Source organism: Polypterus senegalus, chromosome 12, assembly GCF_016835505.1.
Source record: "Polypterus senegalus isolate Bchr_013 chromosome 12, ASM1683550v1, whole genome shotgun sequence".
Taxonomy (NCBI): domain Eukaryota; kingdom Metazoa; phylum Chordata; class Cladistia; order Polypteriformes; family Polypteridae; genus Polypterus; species Polypterus senegalus.
In genome coordinates this window covers 68,378,888-68,406,551 of record NC_053165.1, presented here as the reverse complement: position 1 = coordinate 68,406,551, position 27,664 = coordinate 68,378,888, and the positions used below count along the sequence as shown (strand labels likewise).

Below are 27,664 nucleotides of genomic sequence, written 5' to 3'. Positions count from 1 at the left end.
TATGGCACAGTGGGCGTAAGTCATCATTATTATGTAGTGTCCTGTAAATAAAGGGAATTATTAGGTAGACAGAATATATATGAAGTAATTTGTGAATGTAATCACTATCTACTATCTAAAACATCGGCATTTGTTGGAATGCGAAAATAAAACAATACCATATTCAGATTCTGATATATTTAATTTATACATTCATACATTTTCTTCATTTTTTTTTCTATATTTATTGCTATATTACTAAGTAATAAATCTACAGCTTTACAATATGCAATATTTTTGGATTTCCTTTTTGGTGTGTAAATATATAAATGTTTTGTGGCGCTCACTGTGGAGCAAGCAACATATGGCTGACTATAATAAAAAACTTTGCAAGTTAATGTCTGCTCCCCTGAGTGACTGTCCTTGAGCTTTATTTCTAGTCATGGTAAATGCAAGTCGCAGAGGATATGTTTAAAACTCCAAAGGCAGGTCAGTGCATATTTTAGCACTTCCCCTTTAGCACTGCTAGTTAAAAATGTTGCTTCTAACAAAAAATAATAATGATCCCCAATACACTGCCTACATTTTTCATTTTCCAATTTCCATATTGGACCTGCCGTATAGAATTTTGAAAAAAAAAATGAATATAACAATTTCAAATTCGTAATCTACGACCCAGAAACCCTTAAGTACCAATTTTGGTCAAAATTGTTTAATAAAGATAGATAGATACTTTATTACTCCCAAGGGGAAATTCACATAATCCAGCAGCAGTATAATGATACAAAAAAACAATATTAAATTAAAGAGTAATAAAAATGCATGTAAAAGCAGACAATAACTGTGAGTAATGTTAGCATTTACTCCCCCGGGTGGAATTGAAGAGTCGCATAGTGTGGGGGAGGAACGATCTCCTCAGTCTGTCAGTGGAGCAGGACGGTGACAAAAGTCTGTCACAGAAGTTGCTCCTCTGCCTGGAGATGACACTGTTAAGTGGATGCAGTGAATTCTCCATGATTGACAGGAGTTTGCTTAGTGCCCGTTGCTCTGCTACAGATGTTAAACTGTCCAGCTTTATTCCTACAATAGAGCCTGCCTTCCTAACAAGTTTGTCCAGGCGTGAGACGTCCTTCTTCTTTATGCTGCCTCCCCAGCACACCACTGCTTAGAAGAGGGTGCTCACCATAACTGTCTGATAGAACATCTGCAGCATCTTATTGCAGATGTTGAAGGACGCCAACCTTCTAAGGAAGTATAATTGGCTCTGTCCTCTCTTGCACAGAGCATCAGTATTGGCAGTCCAGTCCAATTTATCATCCAGCTGCACTCCCAGGTATTTATAGGTCTGTACACTCTGCTCACAGTACTTACATTTTTAAAGTGTCAAAGGGTATGAAATCAGGAAGATTAGGTGGAGTGTCCAGGATTTATGGTAGCCCATTTTGTCTGCATGCTCCTAGAGAGAAACTATGCAAAATGTGATCCAGATCAGTCAAAGGGTTTAGGACTGCATAGGAACATACAGATATTCTGTTTTATATACAGATGCCTTGTTTTTCAAATCTTTTTAATCTGGTCATGGGGAGCAGTATCAATATTAATGTATCAATGCTTCTCAATCAATCAATGCAGGGCAAGCAGCTCATCCACTGCATAGCACATTCACTTAGACAATCAAACAAGCTCATTACATCTGCAATTAAGATGAGATAACATTATTATTATTATTATCCCAAATGTAAATTAACATTCTGCAGTGGGCTGGCACCCTGCCTGGGGTTTGCTTCCTGCCTTGTGCCCTGTGTTGGCTGGGATTGACTCTGGCAGACCTCCGTGACCCTGTAGTTAGGATATTGCAGGTTGGATAATGAATGGATGGATGGATAAATTATCATTAATATTAATAAAAAGTATTTTCTGGGATAGTCCCATTGCTACTGCCTGGATCGGGCCTAAGCCAGGACATAACATAGTTTCATGTGGTTTGTATACGTGGATATGTTTTAAGGGATTGTGTTTGTGTTAAGGAATTTCCTATCTATAGGACATGTTTATAAAATGGCTGCTTTGTATAGTTTTATGTTTGTGTATTGTTTTAAATGTGTTGTCTGTAGGATTTAATGTAGTGTATGTGGCATGACACCAGTGGTGGACACAAAAATGGGCACACCAAGTACACAAGTGGCATTGTGAATTTCCCCTTGGGATTAATAAAGTATCTATCTATCTATCTATCTATCTATCTATCTATCTATCTATCTATCTATCTATCTATCTATCTATCTATCTATCTATTTCTTATGTCAGTTCTGCGTACATCAGCATTTTATTTGTGCATTTGTAACTTGTGTGTGTTTGGTAGGCAATGCCAACAATGTCTGCAGGTTTATTTTGTTTGTCTTCTGTCACACACGTGTGCCTGGGGGGGCAGCTAAAAGGCTCAAATGATGGGGTGACAGTGTGCACTAACCCTTTCTATCTTTCTCCTGCAGACCATCCAAGGGAAATTCTGCCTGGGCCTGTCAACATCACTTCTGGTTTCAGGCCTGTTGATGTCAGTTCTGGTGATGCATCTTCTGGTTCTGGGCCTAATGACATCACCTTAAAAACTCCATTTTGTTAGCCATGAATCAGTTCTGTTTGGAGTCAACTCTGTAAAGACCGATTGATGGTTTTTGCTGTCTTTTTCTGGTCAAATCTTCACTGATATCGTAAGGCTACCCCAAACCTTTTTCTGTGTTCCAGTACTAGTGTTATGTCTGGTCTGTTATTGTAGTTAGTTATTTACGTCTGTCAGTATTGTTCTGTCTTACTATAGTTAATGGGTAGCATTCTCTAGTACTCTGCTGGGGGCCTACACATAATATAGTTTGTATGCGTCTACTAGTGTGTGTTGTAGTGCAAGTTCTTAATATCTAGTGTTTGACATCTGATTGTGTCTGGGCTTGTTGTCTCTGTGTGTGTCTGTGTTTCTTGCGGCCATATCTGCATGCACTGTTTGTAATGTTAGCATCCTGAAGAATATATTTTCTGTAGTTACTCGTGTTTAGAACTTGATCTTTTTTTATTACTAGGGGGCTTCGCTCACCAAAAACCAACCCAAACCCCGCCTGCGCTACGTGCCAGCCACTTCCCGTCTCTGCTACTGGTGTATGTAGATTTCACTTTCACTGAACAACAAATCTTTTAATTTTCGTGGATACACCTCTTCATTGGGAAGAAACTCTACTTTTCCCCGTTGGCAACACGAATTAGACGATCTACAAGTCTCCGACTTAAAATTTTAATCCAAACAATATATTCGATCTCTTTACGTTATTTCACCAAGTAATAATTTCTGTTTGTTTGCGCTAATGCGATCTTTACTATTATTTTTTTTAGACTTTTGAATTTTCGTACTCCCATTATCACTAACCTGCTCTGCATGTGTACCGCGCCAACATTTTTGAATTCTTGGTGATGTTGTACTTTGTCATCTACTCTTTGTCTTTTATTTCCAGCCCTGGGCGTGGTCAAATCTCTTGGCACAAAGTCTCGTCTCGCGGGATGTCAAAGTATCTCTCTGAGAAAATCACGTCTTGTCTCCTTTTTATAATAGAGACATTATTATTATTATTATTATTATTGTTATTATTATTATTATTATTATTATTATTATTATTATTATTATTATCAAATTGTTCTCATAAGAGTCATAGTGGCGACAGAATGAGCAGGACTTGACATTTCAATCCCAGACTATGTCAGTTAGTTGTATCCTTACCCAAAGCTAAAAGATCCACTGGAACTTCCTAAGATGTCTTAATTGCTACCATGCAAATCAAAGTGCTAATTAAAGAACCTGTTGATGGCCTTTTGTTACAAAAAACAATCCCATTTAGTTAGCAAGATGTCTTTGAAAAATATCAGCAGGCCAAGGTGATAACAGCTGGACAAGTTCTTGAAAAGAAGGCCCCTGACAGAGGACATGAAGAATGACTTTTGGGTGGTCTCAAGGAGTTTTCGTCAAATCATTTGACACCTTGTTGTCATTGTTGTGCTAAACATATCAGCTACACAGCAGAACTTTCCTGTTTTCTCCAAAATAACTTTTTACCAATCTCTAAAATTACACTTTCTATATCAGCACCCCTCTCACAGACATCAAGTTGGTGTTTTTGTGATTGTTACTTATGAATGCCTTGAAATCACTTCAGTTTTATGGTCAGGTGTCTCCTCACTCACTGGTATGAGAACACCCTCACATATAATTACACCATTTGACTCGTCTTGATGTCTAGTTAAGGAAAACATTGAGATTTTTGTGGTCCCCGCCACTTTGTATGGACCTCTAGACCTGAAAAACACATTTTTTAGCCCATATTTTGTGCAGGATATGACACCCTTGTGGTAAAGAGTAAACCAATAGGTGTCCTCATCAAAAATGATCAGAAGGACTTAAAGTTATGCATGCCACATGAACTGACCTCCTAATGCAGGGGTCCTCAATTACATTCCTGGAGGGCCACAGTGGCTACGGGTTTTCCTTCCAGCCAGTTTCCTAATTAGAACTCAGTCATTGCTGATAATGAAACTTGGTATTTAACTCTGCTTTTTTAGTGCTTTCATTCTTCAAAGACACATTTTAGTTACATTGTTGATCAGAGGTCCTCAATTACAGTCCTGGAGGTCTACAGTGGCCAGTTTCTTAATTAGAACCCAATTATTTACTAATAAAGCAATATTTTTTTCAGGCTTACTTTTAGTTGTCTTACCCAAGAAAGGCAAAAGAAGGTAATTAGCAGCAAAAACTGGTCACAAATTAAGAAGATGGTTAGAATGAAAACCTGCAGCCACTGCGGCCCACCAAGACCGGAGTTCGACACCCATGCAACGAAGTATAAAAAAAGTTTAGAAATAAATGAGAGGAGAACTGGAAAGACCATTAAGTTTCAATTTGTTCTGGTCTACAAAACCCATGGATAATTTTCTCAGCGAAGCAAACTCTACAGTGCAATTAAACTTTCTCTTAGAAGAACGAAAGCACTAACAAGCCAAACAGTTAAATATCAAGTTTCATTATCTGTCCTCTAATTAGGAAACTGGCTGGAAGGAAAACCTGAAGCCACTGCAGCCCTCCAGGACTGTGATTGAGGACCCCTGCCCTAATGGGATATCAGAGGTTAAAGTTACTCCATTTCACAAAACCTGGAGGAAATCAAAGCATGTGGAGTGTTCCTTTGTGTTATTTTGAGCTTGCTGATCACAATGATGAGGATATGTTGAAGATTTGATTCTTTTCTGGTGTCCATAGCCCTCCAACTGCCACTCCAAGAAGGTTACAAATAACACATTTCAGACATAAGCATGTGGGATATCGTTTTAGAACATTAGAACACTCTGGACGAGAACAGGCCATTCAGCCCAACAAAGCTCGCCAGTCCTATCCACTTATTTCTTCTAAAAAAACATTGTCAAGTTTTGTAAGGTCACTAAAGCCTTACTGTCTACCGCACTACTTGGTTGCTTATTCCAAGTGTCTATTGTTCTTTGTGTAAAGAAAAACATCCAAATGTTTGTGCAAAATTTACCCTTAACAAGTTTCCAACTGTGCCCCCGTGTTCTTGAAGAACTCATTTTAAAGTCACCATCTCGATCCACTGGACTAATTCCCTTCATAATTTTAAACACTTCAATCACGTCTCCTCTTAATCTTCTTTTGCTTAAACTGTAAAGGCTCAGCTCTTTTAATCTTCCCTCATAATTCAACCCCTGTAGACCTGGAATCAGCCCAGTCGCTCTTCTCTGGACCTTTTCTAGTGCTGCTATGTCCTTTTTGTAGCCTGGAGACCAAAACTGCACTCAGTACTCAAGATGAGGCCTCACCAGTGCGTTATAAAGGTTGTGCAGAACCTCCTGTGACTTGTACTCCACAGATCGTGCTATATAACTTGACATTCTGTTAGCCTTCTTAATGGCTTCTGAACACTGTCGGGAAGTTGATAGCTTAGAGTCCACTACGACTCCTAAATCCTTCTCATAAGGTGTACTCTCGATTTTCCGACCGCCCATTGTGTATTCAAACCTAATATTTTTACTTCCTATGTGGAATTCTTTACATTTACTGACATTAAATTTCATCGTCCACAAATCTTCCCAAGCCTGTCTGCTATCCAAGTCCTTCTGTGATGATATAACGGATTCCAAATTATCTGCTAATCCACCTATCTTGGTATCATCTGCAAACTTAACCAACTTGTTACTTATATTCCTATCTAAATCATTTATATATATTAAAAATAACAGCGGCCCCAGCACTGACCCCTGCTGGTCGCCACTCTTAACATCGGCCAGTTCTGATGAGGTTCCTCACACCATCATCCTCTACTTCCTGTGTCTGAGCCAATTCTGCACCCATTAACACCCCACCCCCTAAACTGCCACTTCTTTTAATTTGATGCCCACCCTCTCATGTGGCACCGTATCAAATGCTTTCTGAAAGTCCAGATAAATAATCTCATCTGCTCCACTCTGGTCGTATCCTTTTGTTGCCACCTCATAGAATTCCAGCCTGTTAGTAAAACACGACCTCCCTCTTCTGAACCCATGCTGACTGCTCAGAATAACTTCTGTCCTTATCCTGTGTTGCTCAATTTTATCCTTAATAATTCTAATTAAACTATTTAAGATTGTAATTATATTATTGATCCTTTGCTAGGGATCTAGTATGGATCAGTTTCTATTACAACTGGGAATATTTAGATTGTAAACATTTACATTGAAGCACCCATACTTAATACTTAAAATATATGATGTAACCATTCTTGTTTATTATGTACTTCTACTTCCTGAAGTAAATCATTAATTTCTTATGATCACCCTCAATTAGGGAGGCCTATATTAATTCAGACTTTTTATTAATTACAATGAAGTTTAATATATTTTTGTTTATCAAGGTGCCAGGCAGTGGCAGTGTGTTGCAGGTCAGTCAGACGTGTAAGGAACTGAGATCTGGGCAGGAAATTAAACAACAAGCTGGTTAAGTTTGCAAATGATACCAAGAAGGGAAGCCAGAGCAGGATTATGTGGGTTTGGAAGACAGCTGGATGAATGATACCAGACTACTGTAGGTGGCATAGCAGATAATGCAAAGCCTGCTGAATCACTACAGAGGACCCTGAACAGCATACAGACTTGGCAAGATTTGTTGTAGATTAAATTTAATGTGACTTAAATATAAAATATTACATGTAGGATGTAAAAATGCTAGGTCTAAATACACAATGGGAGGTCTGAGGCTTCAAGGTACCCCTTATGCGAGGGATTTAGGAGGCATAGTGGACTGGTCACTGTCAACCTTGAGGCAGAATTGAGAAGGCTAACAGAACATCAGGTTATATAGCGCCTTGATGTGTGCAGTACAAGTCACAGGAGGTTCTGCTCAAGCTTTATAACACACTGGTGAGGCCTCATCTGGAGTACTGGGTATAGTTTTGGTCTTCATGCTACAAAAAGGACATAGCAGCTCTGGATGTGGTCTAGAGAAGAGCGAGGAAAGATTTAAAGAGCTGAGCCTTTACAGAAGATTAAGAGGTGACCTGACTGAAGTGTTTAAAATGATGATGGGAACTAGTCCTGTGGATCAAGACTGTTATTTTAAAATGACTTCATTAAGAACACGGGACACAGTTGGAAACTTGTTAAGGGGAAATTTCTCATAAGCATTTAGAACTTTCTCTTAACACAGAGAACCACAGACTTGTGGAGTAAGTGATCAAGTAGAGTGGTAGACAGTAAGGCTTCTGGAACTTTCAAAACTCGACGATGTTGTTTTGGAGAATTAGGTGGATAGGACTGGTGAGCTTCATTGGGCTGAATGGCCTGATCTCATCCAGATATTTCTAATGTTCTAACAGTTGGCTTGTATTCTATACATGTGACAATACTAATACTTCCATAGAGGTGGTGACACATCAGTCTGATTAGACTGGAAAAATGCTGACCTCGACTGGGAATTTTGCTGGGATTTGCAAAGGATTGTACTGGATGTGCATTAGTGAGGTCAGAAAATTCAGGTCAGGCCTGCTCACTCTGTTCCTATCACTACTCATCAAACAGTGGACAAATGACAAAGGTCGAGTGCGCTGATCATTATACAGTACAGCAATCACAAAGTGCAGCATTCATTTAATTATTTTATAGCACGGTATATGTTAAGTAAAGTTATTATTATGTTATGATAATCCTAAGTTTCCCCATTGATGGACTGACGCTCCCATCTACTTTTGGGTGTTGATAGATAGGCTACCTTTTAAGATTTTAAACTTGGATTAAGAGGATTATAAAATGAACGCATGGAAAACGCTAATAAACAAATGCATTTTAAAAATAGAATGAAATGGAACAATATAAAGTTAAAAAAACATATTTAGTTAAAATAAAGTTAAATAAATTAGCAAACAAATCGAAACGTCACAAAACGTCAAATACAGTTAACCATCTCCGTAGCAACGTCTGTCCTTCGGCCCCGCCTTCCTCAATAGGCTCCGCCTTCCCGTTGGGTTGCCTGGCCGCGTTTAATTGGCGTCTCTTTAAATAAATAGCCGCGTGGAGCTTATGGGCTGGCCTTTTGTATCTTCTTCATACAAGCATGTATTCTAACACCACATTTCGCTGTATTTAGTCGATTAAACGCCAAACGAATGGAGAACCAGCGCTGTCTCTCTATCGCAAGTTCAAAGTGACATGCCCGGAATACGGAACATGCGCTGCTCGGCTCCTGTTTCCGAGGGGGCAGCATTAGGAGGTGGCAGACAGCAGACGTCTGCGTTTGAAGATCCTGCTTAACGATGTGCGGTTCGGCAGTTGATCAGAGCGTGTCAGAGTGTGGCTTGTTTTTCTCGGTTTTTTTTTAACGGTTTCATCTCGATATGAAATTACTCTTTCTGGCTTGTCTGACGCCAAGAAGTGGCAATTATACGACGGCAGCTAGACTCAGGTAAAAAAAGGTGGATCCACCTCATCGTAGCGGCTTTACTTGAGCAGTCAAAGCGGGCAATCGAAAGTGAATTCACGTTTAAAGATTGCGGGTTTTGTGTGTTAAAGTGGTCCGTAGTGTTTATGTTTAAGTTCATATAATGGACTTGATTCGTCGAGTCCTCGTAGGAGTAGCCGGTCTGAACAAACACTTCTCGTCTCGGTTTAGCCGGAGTGAGGAGTAATGGCAGGTGGCACTCTGGGGGGATTTCTTTAAGATCTGTCTGTCTAAAAATTATTCAAATGACAGTTATGTACAAAATTAAGGGTGGAGTTTAATAATGTGTTTATTTATGGAGTTATAAGAAAAACCGACAAGCGATAGATAGTTATTAGTAATCATAATGTCGGAAAAATAAACGGTGTGTAAATGTGTACGTCCTTTTACGTATTAGAATTAATATTTTACTCAAAAATAAAACTAGAATTTGTCGATTATAAACGGAATCGCTCAACTGACGCTTAGGAGAATTTGTGGTGAGTGAAAGGGGGTGCTATGGAAGAAAACGAACTGAAACTAAAGATCAAAATTATAATGTGATAAAGAAGAGATACATTAACTCTGTATGTGTAGCGTTCGGTCAGTAGTACAAATATCAGATATGAGATCAAATATATTTGCTGTTATTGTCTGCATAGACTAAGAGGGGTGCAGTGTAGCAATTGTCATGGGGAAGACACCTCAATTAATCCAAACATTTATTTGAAACGTGTGTCGGGTAGGTGGGGTAAAGGTGTGTTTTTTTAATTTATTAAACAAATTTTAAAATGTTTTGTATAGAAAAAATAAAACATTTTTTAAAAACTTGGTTCTTTATTTAGTTGATTAAAGTCTGTTTTTGTTTATATGTGATTTAATAAAGTACAGTGGTGGTTAAGGCCTTTGCTCAAGGACTTGTGTAAAGTTTCTTTATCTATCTATTATGTAACCATGTCAATTTGTAACCCGCTATGTCCTGAACAGGGTCTTGGGGGTGCTGGGGCATCTACCAGCTACCATAGGGCACCAGGCCATCACCGGGTGAGCACACACTCGACACACACACACACCCCAATCACACCAAGACCAGTTTGCTATCACCAGCTCAGCTAACCTCCATGTCATTGGACTGTGAGACTAAACCAGAGCACCCGGTGGAAACCCACGCAGACACAAGGAGGACCCGGGATGTCTTATGTGTCTCTATATCTATAGTGCCCTCCATCTATCTGTTATGTAGTGCCTTTCACTTCTATCTGTCATTTGCAAACGTTTCCATTTTTAAGTAGCTTTACTCTACCTGCAAAGTTATTAAAATTCAGTAAAACCAATAGCAGCAAAAGTAGGAGGTGTGTTTGAAAAGCGCATTGGAAAGGTACAGAAGAATATGAAGATGTGTCCATGCAAGCCGGACTACATAGCTGCTTTATAATCTTCTTCAGTCCATAGGGACCTTGTTCAGTGAGAATGTAGACTTCTCGTCTAGGTGATGGCGAGGCTCTTCTCATTCTTGTGTGTTGTTGGAAGGACTTTGAGTGGCCCCTGTGATTCCAAATTGGAGGATATACTCCATCTTAATGAAAGGGGAAGAGTTTCTGTGTTCATCCAGTTGCTGCGTCTCTATCATTCCAACAGATGGTGCTTTGCAAACATTTGTAGTAAAAAAATGCATTGCATTTGTCATTCTAACAGTTGGCAAATCACAAACATTAACACTACTTTTTTTTAATTCCATACTAAATGGCATTTGTAGTAATAAAATGCATTGCGTTTGTCATTCCAAGAGATGGGGCATCACAAATATTTGTAGTAATAAAATGCATTGCATTTGTCATTCCAACAGTTGGCACATCAGAAACATTAACACTGCTTTTTTTTTTAAATCCATACCAAATGTCACTTGTAGTAATAAAATGCATTGCTTTGTCATTCCAAGGTGGCACATCATAAACAGTTACAGCAATGCCTTTTATTACCACAAATGTTTGTGATATGCTGTCTCGTATATTGCAAAATGTTATCCAATAGGTGGTACATTGCAGACAGGTCTACGTTGATTACTTACATTTTAACCACAACTAGTGAGTAGTATAATAGTGATAAACATGAAAAAATGGATTGTTATGCAGGAAAATGAATCATTTGAGACATGCATCATGTAAATGCTGCCTTTGTTTTTATGAATGTTGGAGACATTGCAGTAACTGATGTATCAGAACACTGTCTGATATTAATATTCACATTAAGTTCATACTCCCCATGTTCTGCTGCGCCCATTTGCTTCAAAAAACCGATGACCGCAGTGTCCAAGTTATTTTAAACACAGCTATCAGTATTCAGAAGTCCATTAATAGATGATGTATTCTTTTATTAATAGAACATGTTATGTGGGTGGATGACAATGACTTCTTATCAAACCAAATTAAATTGGTCCAAATCATTAGATAGATAGATAGATAGATAGATACTTTATTAATCCCAAGGGGAAATTAGGCGTTGGCTTTTCATAGTCTACCCAGGCTATTACCATCCAGTCCTTTGAGAATGGGGAAGGTAGTTTGAAACTGTAAATAAAAATGTATTATTATTAGGAGGCAGAGAAACAAATCAAACTTGTAGGACCAGTAAGAGAGAGAAATAAAGGCGAGCATTTCACAAATTACAATCAGCCGTTGCTACGGATGGTTAACCTGAGCAGAATGTACCGCAGATTATTTGAGCAGATTAATGACCTACAAGAACATAAGTCAGTGTCTCTTTTTTAAGTTTTGGACAGAATGTATTAAGTTATTCATATAGTAATAATTAAGGCGATGTTGGATTTTGCCATTAACATCTATTAAACGTCCCTTGTTCATTTTTTTTGAACCATTTCAAATGTAAAAATAAGACATTTGTTCAGTAAAGGGGTAGCAAGACTCAGTAAGGGTTTGTTTTTATATTTTTTTTGTGTTGCCCATTTTAAAAGTGACACAGTGTACTTTTTGATCTGTTTATGGAGTCGTTTCTTCACTCAATGAGAGTAAATGACTCTTCTGTATTATCAAGTGTATACTTTATTGTTATTTTTCTTCTTGTCCTTTGCCATACAGGGAATACATTGAAGCTGCAGGCCACATTTGTTGTCTTAGAGATGTTGCTGACTTTAAAACGCCTGAGGAAGTGACACACCTTATTTTAGAGGAGGAGTTTGATGGTTGCCTTGCTATACACCTCTATAAGGGAGGAAGGTTGCTTCTCGGTAAGACATTGCCTAGCTTAAAGCAAGTGAAGAAGAGATCTTTGTGCTTTTCACTGTTAGTGTATAATACATGGCAGTTTAATTCTCCAATAGATTAAAGCGTTAGTACATACTGCTGTACAGTGGAGCTGCATGTTCTGTATTATCTGTACAAAAATTAGCCAAGCTCTATGATTAAAATTGTACAGTTAAACCTATAAATGGAGCTGCATATGCATGGTGGACAAAATAATGAAACAATATATTAATATCAAGTAAGAAATAAGGAGTAGAATCACTCTTTACCTTCAGAAAAGCTCCAGTCAATTTTGGAGTGCTGTCACACAAGTCCGGGATTGTGTGTAGCGAGATATCCCACCATTCATCAAGAAGAATAGCCTCTATGGGGAGGAGGTAGAAACCTGCGCTAGACTCCTACATTGGGTCGGGTACCCTCATTAAATACAGATGTCCGGTAAGTTTTGGACTTATCAGAAATACAACAGGAAGCTGTAACAGAGTGGAGAATTGACAGAGCAAGTGCCACCATTCTGGTGACAACGAATAACACCAAGGAAATTGTAAATGCAGTTTTAAGCGGCTGGATTTGCACCATGCAGTCTATGCTTTGCACATGCAGTCAACCTGGCATCACAGGAGGAGATGAGTGCTAACCAGATATCCCAGCTTTTAGGCAGACTGGGAAAAGTTGTCCCTTTTTTTCCATTTGTAGCAGTACTAAAGGAAAATCAAAGAAGAGCTGCCCAGCTTCCTTCACACAAGCTTATTCAGGATGTTCCCACTAGCTGAAACTCAAGCCATGACATGCTGGAGCGCTACCTTGAATAGCACTTGCAGACTGGCCACTCTACCCGTGGCCCCCAAAGCAACCAGGGTGGCGGCCCCCACGTGATCCAGGGCGGGCGTAGACCCTCTTCCGGTCCTTCAGGGCGTCCCGGCCGGGTCGTCGCCCCTGGCATCCCTGACAGCACCAAACAGCTGCAATGTTTTCAGTGATAATGCAGCCAAAACTCACAATCCTAGCATCCACGAAGCAGTCCACGACACATCGACACAAACTGGCCCATGTTTTGCTTGTTTAATGCCAAAGACATTGTTTTTATTCACAACTGATATGCTGTATATGGCCATGCGTTTGCCAACAATGCTATGTGTGTGTTTTCTTTACTTCAGGCACCTCCGCTCCCTTTGGTGTTGTGCTTGGAGGGACTGACATCAATGAAGATGTTAAATATGAAGTAAAACGGGAAGTCATGGGGAAGGTGATTCAGAAAGCAAGGTGTGTGTCTCTGGGTGATGATTCAGTTGAATTATTCAGAGCCGAGGTAGTGTTGTTATTTTTATTCATTTATTTTAACCTGATATGTCCGAATGATTTGCTTCACATTTCAGCAGAGGGGCCAGTACTGTACATTTATATTTATTAAAAGCAAAAATCATCAGGCCACCACCACAAAGAAACCGGAAAAAGAAACAGAAAAGAGAGTAGTGGTCAGTACGGATTTTAGAGCCACCATGAGTAGTTATTATAAGGAAATTGAACATACAGAGTATCAGGATTAAATTATATTAAGTTAAATGAAGTTATAAAAGGCCATGTTAAAGTAATGTGTTTTCAGCAGTGTTTTAAAGTGCTCTACTGTATCAGCCTGGCGAATTCCTATTGGCAGGCTATTCCAGATTTTAGGTGCATAACAGCAGAAGGCCGCCTCACCACTTTTAAGTTTTGTTCTTGGAATTCTAAGGAGACACTCATTTGAGGATCTGAGGTTACGATTTGGAATATAAGGTGTCAGACATTCCGATATATAAGATGGGGCGAGATTATTTAAGGCTTTATAAACCATAAGCAGAATTTTAAAGTCAATCCTGAATGACACAGGTAACCAGTGTAGTGACATCAAAACTGGAGAAATGTGTTCGGATTTTCTTTTCCTAGTTAGGATTCTAGCAGCTGCATTCTGCACTAGTTGCAAACGATTTATATCTTTTTTGGGTAGTCCTGAGAGGAGTGCGTTACAGTAATCTAGTCGACTGAAAACAAACGCGTGAACTAATTTCTCAGCATCTTTCAGCGATATAAGAGGTCTAACTTTACTTATGTTTCTTAAGTGAAAAAATGCTGTCCTAATGATCTGATTAATATGTGATTTAAAATTCAGATTACAGTCAACAATCACCCCTAAGCTTTTTACCTCCGTCTTGACTTTTAATCCTAATGTATCCAGTTTATTTCTAATAGCCTCATTGTATCCATTATTGCTGATCACTAAGATTTCAGTTTTCTTTATTTAACTTGAGAAAATTACTATTCATCCATTCTGAGATACAAGTCAGACATTGTGTTAGTGAATCAATAGAATCAGGGTCATCAGGTGCTATTGATAAGTACAGCTGTGTGTCATCAGCATAGCTGTGGTAGCTCACGTTGTGCCCTGAGATAATCTGACCTAACGGAAGCATGTAGATTGAGAAAACAGCGGACCCAGGATAGAGCCTTGTGGAACACCATATTGGATATCATGTGTCTTCGAGTTGTAATTCCCACAACTAACAAAAATTTTCTCCCTGTCAGGTAGGATTCAAACCAATTTAAGACACTGCCAGAGAGGCCCACCCATTGACTAAGGCGATTTCTAAGAATGTTGTGATCAATGGTGTCAAATGCAGCACTCAGATCTAAGAGGATGAGAACAGATAAATGGCCTCTGTCTGCATTCACGCAAGTCATTTACTACTTTAACGAGTGCAGTTTCTGTGCTGTGATTTGTTCTAAAACCGACTGAAATTTATCAAGAATAGCATGTTTATTTAGGTGGTCATTTAACTGCATAATGACTGCCTTCTCCAGAACTTTACTTAAGAAGGCAGGTTAGAGATGGGTCTAAAATTTTCAAGAGCGAGGGTCAAGATTATGTTTCTTAAGAATGGGTTTAACTACAGCAGTCTTAAGACCCCCGTATCTAATGACAAATTTACTATGTCAAGAACCTTATCAATTAGCACACCTGATACTTCTTTGAAAAACCTTGTTGGTATTGGGTCAAGGACGAGGTGGAGGTTTTAATTGAGAGATTATTTTTGTAAATCAGGTAAATCTATCCTAGTGAAAGAGTTTAATTTGTTTATAACAGGATGCTGGGGTTTAGGAGGATCCTTAGTGTTGGAGGGATATACTATGTTATTTCTAATATCATTAATTTTTTGATTGAAAATACAGCGATAGCCTCACAGGTTTCACTGGAAGCACTTAGGAGGCATTCCTTTGAGTTACCTGGGTTTAGTAGGCGATCAATTGTAGAAAATAAGACTCTGGGATTACTAGCATTGTTATTTATAATCTTAGAGAAATAGCAGCGCCTCTCAAGACGGACTGTGTTATTGTATTCTGTTATTTTGACTTTTAATATTTCATGGTGGATAGTAAGTTTAGTCTTCCTCCATTGACGCTCAGCTCTACGGCATGTTCTCTTTAAATCAGACACTCTTTGGGTCTTCCATGGTATAACAATGCTAGAAGATTTTTTCACTGTCTTTTCAGGTGCAACTATGTCAACAGCAGCTCTCACTTTAGTATTAAATCTTTCCACCTTACTATTTACATTATCCTCGCTATTATAGCTGGCACTATAAACGGACTGATTGCTTAAATGTTTGTAAGTTTTAAAGCTGCTGCGAGTCAAAGAAGCGTTTTTAACAATATGCTTCTCATGAGTGTTTTTATCATTATTTCTATATTAAAAGTAGAAGAAAATGGTCTGATAGACCAATATCAATGATCTGTTTTATATCAACTTTCAGTCCTTTAGTAATCACTAAGTCTAACGTATGACCTGCTTTATGTGTAGGCTGATTTATGAGTTGTCTCAAATCAAAAGAATCCAGGAGGTTCATAAATTCTTTTACTTTTAGATCACACTGATTATCTATATGAAAATTAAAGTCGCCAACTATTAGGAGTGTGTCATAGTTAGTAATTAAAATTGACATTAAGTCAGAGAATTCCTCAAAAAGACACTTATATTTAGGAGGTCTATACACGGATAATACTAGAACTTGAGAATCTCCATGATAACAACGGCGAGATACTCAAAGGACTTGAACTTACCAAAACTGACATCTTTACATTTTAATCGGCTCGAGTAAATGTTAGCCAATCCGCCTCCCTTTTTCCTTTGTCTGCACGAGTAAAACTGTAATCCGGAGGCGCAGATTCAATTAAAACAGCCGCGCATCTGAACTAAGCCACGTTTCATTTAGTGCAATAAAATCTATTTTTTTATCACTAATAAGATCGTTGATAAAAAACGTTTTGTTAGTTAAAGCTCTAACATTCAATAGTGCCATATTTAATGTTTCAGAGGTTCAGAAATGAATACTATGTGCGTTATTGATATTTGGAATAGGAACTAAATTATTTTATTAGCCGCTCTGTGTGTATTTTTGTTTAATCTGTGATCTGTTTTTATAGTTTTAATACATTGTTCCTCTAAAATAGTAATTTTAATTAGATTATTGGAGTTTATGCCGTATTTCCTAGATTTTCTACGTGCATTGAGATTGCTTATTACAGTATTAATGTTGTGCACTTTAACGGAAGATTCTATTAAACACTTATCATGTCCTGGCACAACAGTATCATTTCGGAAGGGGTTAAGAGCAAAGATAGATAGTCAAGAAAACGAATTACCTTCGATATGTTTTCGAGAGGACCCGGCCGAAACTGTTCGGATGCAGGCCATCACGCTTGAAGAGACGCGCCTTTCCAAAAAGAGATTCCAATTGTTGATGAAACCGACATCCTTCTTCTTGCAGAAACCCTGTAGCCAGTTGTTCAATCCTTGCAGACGACTGTAGTACTCGTTGGATCGTCTGACGAGAGGTAGTGGACCCGAAACGAAGATCTTTGCCGATGGGATCCTCTCCTTCGTGTCTTTAATCAAAGCTGCGAAGACAACGTCAACCCTCTGCTCCAGCATTTTGTGTAGTTTAAGATAAACAAGTAAAGTCCTAAGCTGGTCCAGGTGGTCATCTTCTCCATGAAACGCTGGGTAGTTCTCTCTCTGACAAAAGGTCTTCTCTAGTCTTTGAAGTTGAAAAGCAAGGGCTAACCCATAATGCTCCCTTGCATTTTTTTAAAAGTTGTAGACATTATTAGAAATTAATAAAAAAAAATAAATTATATGCTACATATTATTATCCAGTATGGGCGCCTAGAGATGCACTGAAATGAAAATGAAATCTCTGGTCTGAATACTGAATGGCGAATATGTGTTATCAAATTATTTTTTGCACGTTTCTTTTTGTGCTATTGCAAACGCCTAAATTAAATCAATTTCAATTTTGCTTTCTTGTTTTCAGTGAAATTGAATTATCAAACAAGTTGCATGTTGATAAAAAATTCTTTCATTATTGAAGTCACTCTCTTCAAAAATAGCATATTTAAGAAAATAGATATATGAATATATGAATAAATAAATAAATGAATAAGTAAAATGGCAATAAAATGGGACTTCAATTTAGCTTGTCAGGGTGCTTTGTCCATTTCTTGGCTGATCCGTATTGTTTATTAAGTTCTGCTGGTTTAAATAGTGTTACTTTAATAAAAGTGTTGCAGTTTCATGCTTTATGTCTCTGCTGCTCATTCTTTGCTGTAAACAAACCAGTGCAATCCTCTAAAGATGCCATCCATGCCCCCACAATGCAATGCAATGTGATGCATCATCAGTTCCTTACAGACCTAAGGGTGCTATTTGAACAAGTGCAGGAGAGCAACGGAAACAGCGTCATGCATTCGGCTAAATAAATGATCGACTTTTGGTGTAATTCCTGATGACATTAAAGTGTCCAGGGAGAAATGGATTATAGTAGCATGACACACACTATTAGCACGCAGATGTGTCCGCTCAACTGGAGGAACGCAACCCACATTCTGTAACTCTGTGAGTATGAAAAGTTCTGAGTTCCTATATCAAATTAGAAAAGGGCAAAAAAATGGAACAATAAAGCGAAAATCCCATAATACTATTTAAGAATAAGCATGCTGGGCCTGTGATTCACTCTGTGTTGTCATTAACTGTTTCATCATCTGTTAAAAGAAAGAAGGATTCTTTTTCCATTTTCTATGAGTCTCTCATTTCTTTTCTCATTCTTATGGATTAGTATTTTTTTCCTACCTTTTCTTTTTTTGCATTCTGCTTTCATTGTAATTAATTTGAAGTAAGTGGTTGTATGTGGTATGTTAGTATAATGCTTGATCTGTTGCATGTCACTGTAATGTTCTGGTTTTGGAAATTAAAATAAAAAAAAACTAAAAATAAAAATAAATTTTTCTCATTCAGCCAAATTCTGACAGAATGTATATATATATATATATATATATATATATATATATATATATATATATATATATATATATATATATATATATATATATATATATTAGGGCTGGGTGGTATGACTAAAATTCTATATCATGGTATTTTCCAAATTTATACCACTTTCACAGTATTTTTTTCCCCCCATGCATGAGTGGATGCAATTACTACAGTAGACTAGCTGAGAATAACCTATTCCGTTGTCATGTGAATTGTACATTGTGCAAAAAAAATATTAATGTGCACACAAGTATTAATACAGGTTTGCATGGCCCCATAAAGTGATAGTTTTAAAGGGGGGCACTAATGAAGAGAAGGAATCACATTGCATGACATGTGTAGCCATTCAACAGGTGAGACCTCAGCACCAGACAAGTTCAGATGGAATGGAACAAGTGTGAGGGTTGCAGTCAAAATATAGAACCTTTTTATTGAACAAATTTTGCAAACAACTTAAACTATAATTTTGACCACATATTTTCAACCATTCAAAGAGGCATTTAGACTTAGTTAAATATTCAGAGGTGTTTGTCAAAAGATGTATTGCACTGAACATGTCTTAGAAAAGGAATAAAGACTATTTTTTGTAAACCAACTACACTTTCAATTAATGTTATCAATCTCTGTCCACTGACACGTTAGCTATATGGATTGTAATATCGTTGGTTATCTCAATCCACCACTTGCTTTTTTTGTCGTAGGCAGTAACTCTAGTGAATGCGTCTACAAGTGACGTCTGACTCGAGTGTCCTCTAGCTTTTTCGGTTTTACCAAAATCTCCAGACAACAGACACGACTCCCTTTTTCAGCAAAAGTTCTTCTGTGTCATCATGTTTAACTTTATCGTCTGCTACAGCTTCAGTTTCAGAATGTTCTCTGGCCATTTTCACCGTTCAATACCTCCACTAACACATGTACTCCGTTACATGCTTGTTTAGCGGTGCAGCAGTGAAAAAGGTCCCAGCTTAAACAGTTTCCCGCTCCGCCACGTTCTGAAAGTTGTTTAGGCTATTTAAACCGGTGTTGCGGTATAATAAAAATCCATATCATAACAAAAAAAAATGGTTTTTGGTATGAACTGGTATACCTCCCAGCACTAATATAGATATATATACACTATGCTCCGTTGTGAAGAGGGGGGCTGAACACACCCCAAGGAGATGTGGCTGCACTTCCGAAACTCGTCGATCAGCTGCTAGCTTGCTGCCGTGCCGCGTGATCTGCATTTTATGCGGCACTTCAAATGTTTAAAAGCCTGTACAGCAGCAGTTCTGTTGTTTCACTGCCTTGTCTCTCTTGCCCCCCAGACATCCTCAAACACTATTCGATCTCTTTTTGCTGTTCTGTCACCAAGTAATCATTTCTGTTTTTTTGCACTAATGTAATCTTTACTGTCAATTTTTTTGAGGGTTTCTAATTTTCCTACTTCCATTATCTCTAACCTGCTCTGCATGTGTATCACAGGACTTGCTTCTAAAGGTTGGAAGTATGACGTGACTTGTCTGTCTCGTGGGAAGTAAAAGTGTCTCTCTTCAAAAGATCATGTCTCATTGCAGGAAAAAAGTCTTGTATCGTCGCAAGATTTTTTTATTATATATATATATTGTGGACTTGGCCCGGACACAGACAGGCAGACATGTTGTTTTTCCAATCACCACACGATTTATTTACACTATTTACAGTACATAAACGGGTCACTAAGACCCACAGTGCACAACCCCCAAATACTCAGTCCTGGCCTCACAACGCCTCTCTTCGGGCCACCTTCACACCTCTCTTGTGCTTCGTCCTGCCTCCTCCCGACTCCAGCCTCGAATGAATGGAGACGGCCCCTTTTATCCTGTCCCCGGATGAGCACCAGGTGTTCCCAGCATTCCTCCCTTGGCCACGCCCCAGCGTGGCGGAAGTGCCGACTGTCCTCCCGGCAGCTCTCCGGGTGTCTCCCAAAGTCTTCCCCCCAGCACTTCGTGGTGTGGCGGAAGTGCTGGGGCAACAGGTCCCCAAGGCATTGGGGCGCCTCCTGGCGGTGACCACGGGCCCCTACAGGGTGGAGCTTCCATGCCCTCAACCCGTGGCCCCCAGAACAACCAGGAAGGCGGCCCCCACATGATCCAAGGTGGGCTTTGACCCTCTTCCGGTCCCTCACGGCGTCCCAGCTGGGTCGTTGCCCCTGGCATCCCTGACAATATATATATATATATATATATATATATATATATATATATATATATATATATATATTGTGAAGGACAGCCGGGTCCCATGCCCGGCAGGGACGCCCCTGCTGCTTATGTTCCAGGGCAGCCTCCCTGGCCTACGGTGATTCCCCAACCGCCCGCAAGGCTCCATGGGAGATGGAGTCTTCCACAGCTTGGTTGGGGCCTGGGGTGGCCGCTAGGGGGGGCTGTCTGCTTCCCACAGGCCAGCTGGACGAGTCTTCAGCCCCACCCGGAAGTAAAATTAGGACCAGGTGGTTAATAACCTTGAATGCTTCCGGGTGGGCTATAAAAGGGCCCAGCCACCACCACTCGACGAGCCAGAGTTGGGAGGAAGGAGACTAAGCTTTTCTGGGAGGAGTGGTGGAGCGAGGTGGAGAATTGTTTTGTGCTTTGTGCTTTTGGGACTGTATTTGGGCTGTGTGGCACAGGGAAGACGTGTCCCACAGCTGAAGAAAAATAAAAGTCACTGTACTTTTTATACGTGCCTCTGTGTCTTTCTGTGTCGGGTCAGGTGCCTACATAGCGCCTTTGTTACAATATATATATATATATATATATATATATATATATATATACTAACTGTGTAAGCCCGTGCTGTAAAAAGCCTGGGGTACTAGAAACTATTGAAATCGTCAAAAAAGAAATTGAAATGTAGAGATGTCGGGCGATTGAAAGGAACAACTCTGGGTGTCTCTCTTCTGGGTTTCGTTGGGCTCTTGTGTTCGCCTCGCATGTGCATTAGCGATGGGAGGAAAAGTAAAAGGGATACCGTTTTGTCGATGTTAGCAGCTAAGCGACTTTGTCTTTCTTCGAGGTTTTGTTTTGCCGACGTGTTCACCTCACTGGTGTATCCTCGGAGGTGGAGCCCTTACCCCGACTCCACCTCTTATTTCCAGGCCAGACAGACAGACACGTACACGCGTAGACATTTATATATGATATATATATATATACTGTATATATATATATATATATATATATATATATATATATACACTAGCAAAATACCCGCGCTTCGCAGCGGTGAAGTACTGCATTCAAATTTTTATTAAGAAGAAAATTAAACCTTTTTAAACTGTGGGACAATATGCCAATAATTATTTGTTAAGGATCTCTTTGTATACCATGTTGTCAGTTCGGCCCTCCGGTTGTAACATGACCAAGCTGTGCGCTGAGCTTACTCTTGAGCATGTAACTTACAGTTGGCCATGTGAACAGTAATCTTGTCTCAAATCTCACAGCTTGGATTGCTGCTGTCATAATCGGTTTGAGTTTCATGGTTTGTTTCAATTACAACAGTTTTTGCAGGATTTGTTGTGTTGAAGTGACATTTGGCATCTGTCAAGCGTTGTAAGCACACAACCGGTTTCATCGATAAAATCACATCCAGCTTTTGAGAGTTTAAACATTCATAAACATCAAAGTGTCCACTACTGAAATCGTCACCTGTAAATCTAAGATGTTTAAGAGGCATTGGCGGTTGTCAAAGGTGTAAAATATTTGGCCATTTCGTACACTTGAAAGCGACAACCGAACAATTCAGCGGCAGCCATCAACTCACATGCAGAACCATAGGTGAAGGGCTTAAGCATTTCACTCTTCTAGTGCTCCTGTGTAGTATAATTATCTCCTGTACCGTCATCAGTCCACACCTTGAACCTGTCCCAGTCATTCAATACATAAGACAGAATGTTCCTCCGGATATCAAGAGTGAGCCTGATATGGCCGTGCAATTTGTAACAAAGAGAATGGAAAAGGTAGGTGGTATCTCCGGCATGGAAACCACTCGGTAAGTGACAGTTCTTTGATCGATAGAATTTCTTGAAGATGGGCCCATAAGTAACAAAGACTGTTGAAAAGTTCAATATGGCGGCCGACAGTGGCATCATACTACCGAAATAAGTACGTACATTGGTTTCAGTTAGTGGAGGGAAGCCCCTACCAAATTTTGAGAAGATGGAGCCATAAATAAGAAAGTTCAACATGGCAGACGTTGACCGTTATGACCATTACGCGTAGAATTTCGAAATGAAACCTGCTTAACTTTTGTAAGTAAACTGTAAGGAATGAGCCTTGCAAATTTCAGCCTTCTACCTATACGGGAAGTTGGAGAATTAGTGATGTTGGAAAATTCAATATGGCGGCTGACAGTGGCGTCATACCACCGAAATAAGCACGTACATTGGTTTCGGTTAGCTAAGGGAAGCCACCTACCAAATTTCGTGAAGATGGGGCTGTAAATAAGAAAGTTCAACATGGCGGACGTTGTTGACCTTTATGACCGTTATGCGGACAATTTCAAAATGAAACCTGCTTAATTGTTGTAAGTAAGCTGTAAGGAATGAGCCTGCCAAATTTCAGCCTTCTACCTACACGAGAAGTTGGAGAATTAGTGACGTTGGAAAGTTCAATATGGCGGCTGACAGTGGCGCCATACCACCGAAATAAGTATGTACATTGGTTTCGGTTAGCGCAGGGAAGCCGCCTACCAAATTTCGTGAAGATAGGGCCATGAATAAGAAAGTTCAATATGGCGGATGTTGTCGACTGTTATGACCATTACGCGTAGAATTTCGAAATGAAACCTGCTTAACTTTTTTAAGTAAGCTGTAAGGAATGGGCCTGCCAAATTTCAGCCTTCTACCTACACGGGCTGTTGGAGAATTAGTGACGTTTGGAAAATTCAATATGGCGGCCGACAATGGCGTCATACCACCGAAATAAGTACGTACTGTTTTATCTTGGTAGAGTAATATATATATTGCTCTACTGTCCCCTATTGTATTATTAATATGTAGCCTTAGAATACCTAATCTCACAGACTTACCACTGTATATAACTTATCCCCACCTTCCCTTCTATATCTATAACCTCAGGCAATTAGATGTAGTAAAAGACAAGCAGGAGTTAAGTTACACATAAAATAATGTATTACTGATAATATTCATAAATAATAACAAAATGCAAAGTACATTTGAATATTGGCAACCATACAACCTGATAAAATGGTGATGTGTAATTCAGGTGGCACACAGACTTGCAGTTACTTAAAATGTCTCTAGTTAAGGCATCGTTGGTGCTCAGCTTTCAGCCACATGTCTGTTCAATATGGCTGCTGAGCTGTGCTCTTCATTGTGTTGTCTTCATCATCACAGGTTAGCAAGAGAGATGCTTCTTCATCATGTGTGGTCAGTCAGAGAGATGCTTCTTCATATGTGGTCAGTCAGAGAGAGAGAATGTGGTTGAGCAAGTACATTTATAGATGTTCTCTCCAATTCCTAGAACCAATAGGACATCATGGTACTTAAAGGCCTCTGAGACAAGCCAATTCCAAACAGCCATACCTCAGACCAATGGGTGAAATAGAACATCTTATCTCCTGCCCCCAAGACCATATATTACACTAACCTGGCTTTGTGTGGGGGATGGGAGAAAAGACTTTAGCAAAGAAATGCTCATCAAACTGGTTTAAGACACATCCCCAAATCCTGTCATAAAATTACAAAGAGAAAGTCGTAAAACATGGGGGATAAACAAGAATACCTCTCACCACTAAATTACATTGGTTTGCCTAAATTATAAATAAAGACATACAAAACATTTATCAAGTTATATGCAAAATCCTACATCACAACACTCCACCCCGATGAATGTTTTGTACAGTGTCTTTATACACAATGTCTTTAAATTGTTTCAAGAGTCTGATGCATAACTTGTGCATTGATTTGCAGTATTTGCTCTCCCAGTGTTAAAAGTTGTCCGTGACCATTTGTCCATTACATATCTTCTTTATTTCAAAGACAATCTGAAGAACTTGGAAGCGCTCCCGATGACTTGTATCTGCTCCAGCTTGCGTCAACTCTTTCTGCAGTCTCCATATGTCATCAGATCTGGTGGTTCAAAATGAGACAAGTCCACACCTTCCACTAAACTAGCCCACTACAATTGAGTCTATTGTGTGAATTTTTAATCTGTACTTGTTCTCTGTCTAACTGCTAATTAGACCCCTGTCCCAAACTATCTGTTTACGCATATGCAGCTGTACAATTAACATCAAAATTTGAAAGGTAACATGCCACAGGTGCCAGTACAACCACTTCTGCCCAAGTGACAGCCATGTGCCACTGCATAAACTGTTCACAAACCAACATTTGTGGCCCTCTGCACACATTTGGGGTTGACTTAGTTGCCTCTTGTGCTTTCCTACCCATGGTGCAACTCTTGACTGCCATCAGCCTTTACCAGTATAGGCTGGCATCACCACCATGAGACATCAAAGCTTTGCAACTCTCATCATTCCCCCCGTAGGCCACCCCTAGAGTTGTTTGCTCACCATATGCATACTCATTGTGCTAAACACCTCGGTTCAGAATTGGCCCACTGGTCCTGTGCCTGCACCATAGCCGACAATCTCAGCAGGGCTTCCATATTTTCCCAATTAGACTATACCTAAACATCGGAGCCCATATGTCTTGCAAATGTACCAGCTGCACCTGCTTTCCTGAAAAGTTCACCAATTTGCTCAGTATACCTTTTCTTATATTAATTATCCTCTTAATTAATTAATACCCAGAATGTATACTTTATGAGCCCAAAATGAATCCCCTTATTTTGGCATTCCTAACTGGTTTGTTCAGTTTCCACCCCTTGGAATATAAATTTGCTGCAGTAATGAACAAACCTTTCCTTTTAAACTATAGCTATTGTGACTAGTCCTTATTATTGCATGACTTGTGGACTTGTTACTCACTTAAACCCCAGTAAGTGTCTTTTCTTGCTGTCCCTTCAGCTCTTCTTCATGTCTTTGTCTTTAGTCTTTGTCGTGTTGTCTTTTCTTCATTCTGCTATGTAGGCAGGTCTGCAAAATGGAAGGTGACAAAGCAGTTTCTGTCCATCTCATTTTCTTGGCTGTCGACCTGGTGCCAAAACTCAAACTTTGCTTCCAGGCATTCATTGGAACAGCTTGGCACTAGTGCCACGCCACCAATGTGCCAATGGTAACCCGATCTCCTGCATGGATTTTACTCTGCTAATTGCCTTCACTATTTATTACCTGCACCAAACCAAAGTCCATAAAAACCTTACAATAGAAGTAGCACTATTGCAAAAGGCCAGAAAATTGAAACAGAAATAACTATTTTCCTTTCCTGTCTTCCTGCTACCCTTCTATTTTTTTCATTGCCTGTGTGTCCTTTTTTATTGTATGGTAACTGCTACCTGAAAGTGTGGACTGAAGCCTCTCCAGAACCCAAGTTCTAAATCCAGCATTTCTGCTAAAACTGACCTGTGTTCTTTACTAAAGACCAGCTCACTTTTCTCCATTTTATTGCATGGAGAGTCATAGGCTGTCTTTTGAACAACTGGTCAGTCAGGTTTCAATTACTGAACCTAAGTGTGTGTGCTTTTTAATTACTGCTGGCCCTAGCACAGCTGTTAGGACCTTCACACCCCTGTGCATTCCTGGCTTGCTAGCTGAGCTTCCTGCTGCACCATCCCCATCCTTTGTTCTTTGGCTTGTCCTGTTTCATTCAAACCAACTCCTAAACTGGTGCACTTTCTTTCCAACTCAGCCATTCTTGCACTAGCACATTCAGACCTTTCACACACAAGCACTTGAATTCCTTTCATTTCCATTGTTCTTTGTTTTAATTCCACACTTTCTTTACTCAGTATCCTTAAGCCAATATCCAGTTCATGCCCTCTAGTCAACAATTGCCATTCACACTCACCAGCTCCTCTGCCTTCTATCTGATCTCTTTGTCCTAAATCAAATTTCAATGCAGCACTGGTTACCTTTCCTAACAGTGGTGAAATATCTATCAGTGTAGCATGCTCTTTAAATACTGGACAGACCTCAGAATTACTTGGAGATTGTGGTGCAGTGGAGAATAAAGGAAGAAAACACCCTTGCTGTTTTCCTTCCTTTCATCTCTCTCCTTTTCCTCACACTCACATTCCCACTCTTTATCTGAGCACTCATCTGTCTCATGTAAGTCACCCACCCATGTTTTAGGGTTCCAGTCCGATCTGGTTACTGTTGCCCTAACTTTCACCATGGATGGTTTACATTTCTTTTTCCACTTCTTTCACTGCTTTCTACTTTAGCAGCGGATGTTCTACATGCTAACACTTCACAATTATCACACCAACTGTTACATCTTTCAAAACTCTCACTCAACATTCCATAACTTTCACTTTCATTCACTTTGCTATTTTCTTCCTTATCATGATCTTCCTTATTACCAATAATACAAGCTAGTAAACCTCTTATAACAGCAGCTGTCTTCTTTAAACCTGATCTCTGTTTTCTTGCTTTTAATCCTTCCAGCCCCTTCCATTTTGTGGCACACTCAGCTCAGCTTCTGCTTTCTCTACCTGAACTACAGGTTTCCTAGCTTTAGCCTGCTTCCTCTGCCACTCCACTGGAAGATGGCTGACTTTAAAATGAACTTAGGCATTTCTAAGTCTACAATTTACTCTAATACAATTTGCCAAATTCGTTATGGGTTGGCCTACTTTTGCCCCTGTAAGCAAACATACACATACATACACAAAGATTCTAAACGAATAAGTACCGTATGAATGACGAATGCATGTCCCATCACTCCCTAGCACTTTAACCACTTAAATGCCGTATGAATGACGCATGCATCTTTCACCACTCCCTAGCACTTTAATTAGGGACTCACTACCACCAGTACTAACAAACATGCGGGTGTCCTTGTGACACACATGAAGTCTCTACACTTTGTTGGTTATATTCCATTCAGCAACCAAACAATGTTTTACTTCCACCGCATTTGTACACTGGGTGCCCTAAAATTCACATACATAAACAAACACATACATCAAA

General features: G+C 39.4%; 1 protein-coding gene across 2 annotated transcripts in view; it reads left to right on the top strand.

The window, feature by feature from the left end:
* The first annotated feature begins 8,717 nt into the window (after positions 1 to 8,717).
* The window catches only part of glt1d1 (glycosyltransferase 1 domain containing 1), an 80,357-nt gene continuing 61,410 nt past the window's right edge, over positions 8,718 to 27,664 (top strand). The window contains exons 1-3 of one of the 2 annotated variants that reach the window (XM_039772083.1): positions 8,718 to 8,956; positions 12,067 to 12,215; positions 13,389 to 13,494. In XM_039772083.1, the coding sequence (XP_039628017.1) occupies positions 8,889 to 8,956; positions 12,067 to 12,215; positions 13,389 to 13,494 (323 nt within the window). In that variant the 5' untranslated portion in view covers positions 8,718 to 8,888. The remainder of the gene's footprint in view (positions 8,957 to 12,066; positions 12,216 to 13,388; positions 13,495 to 27,664) is intronic. The other variant, XM_039772084.1, reaches the window with a different exon arrangement.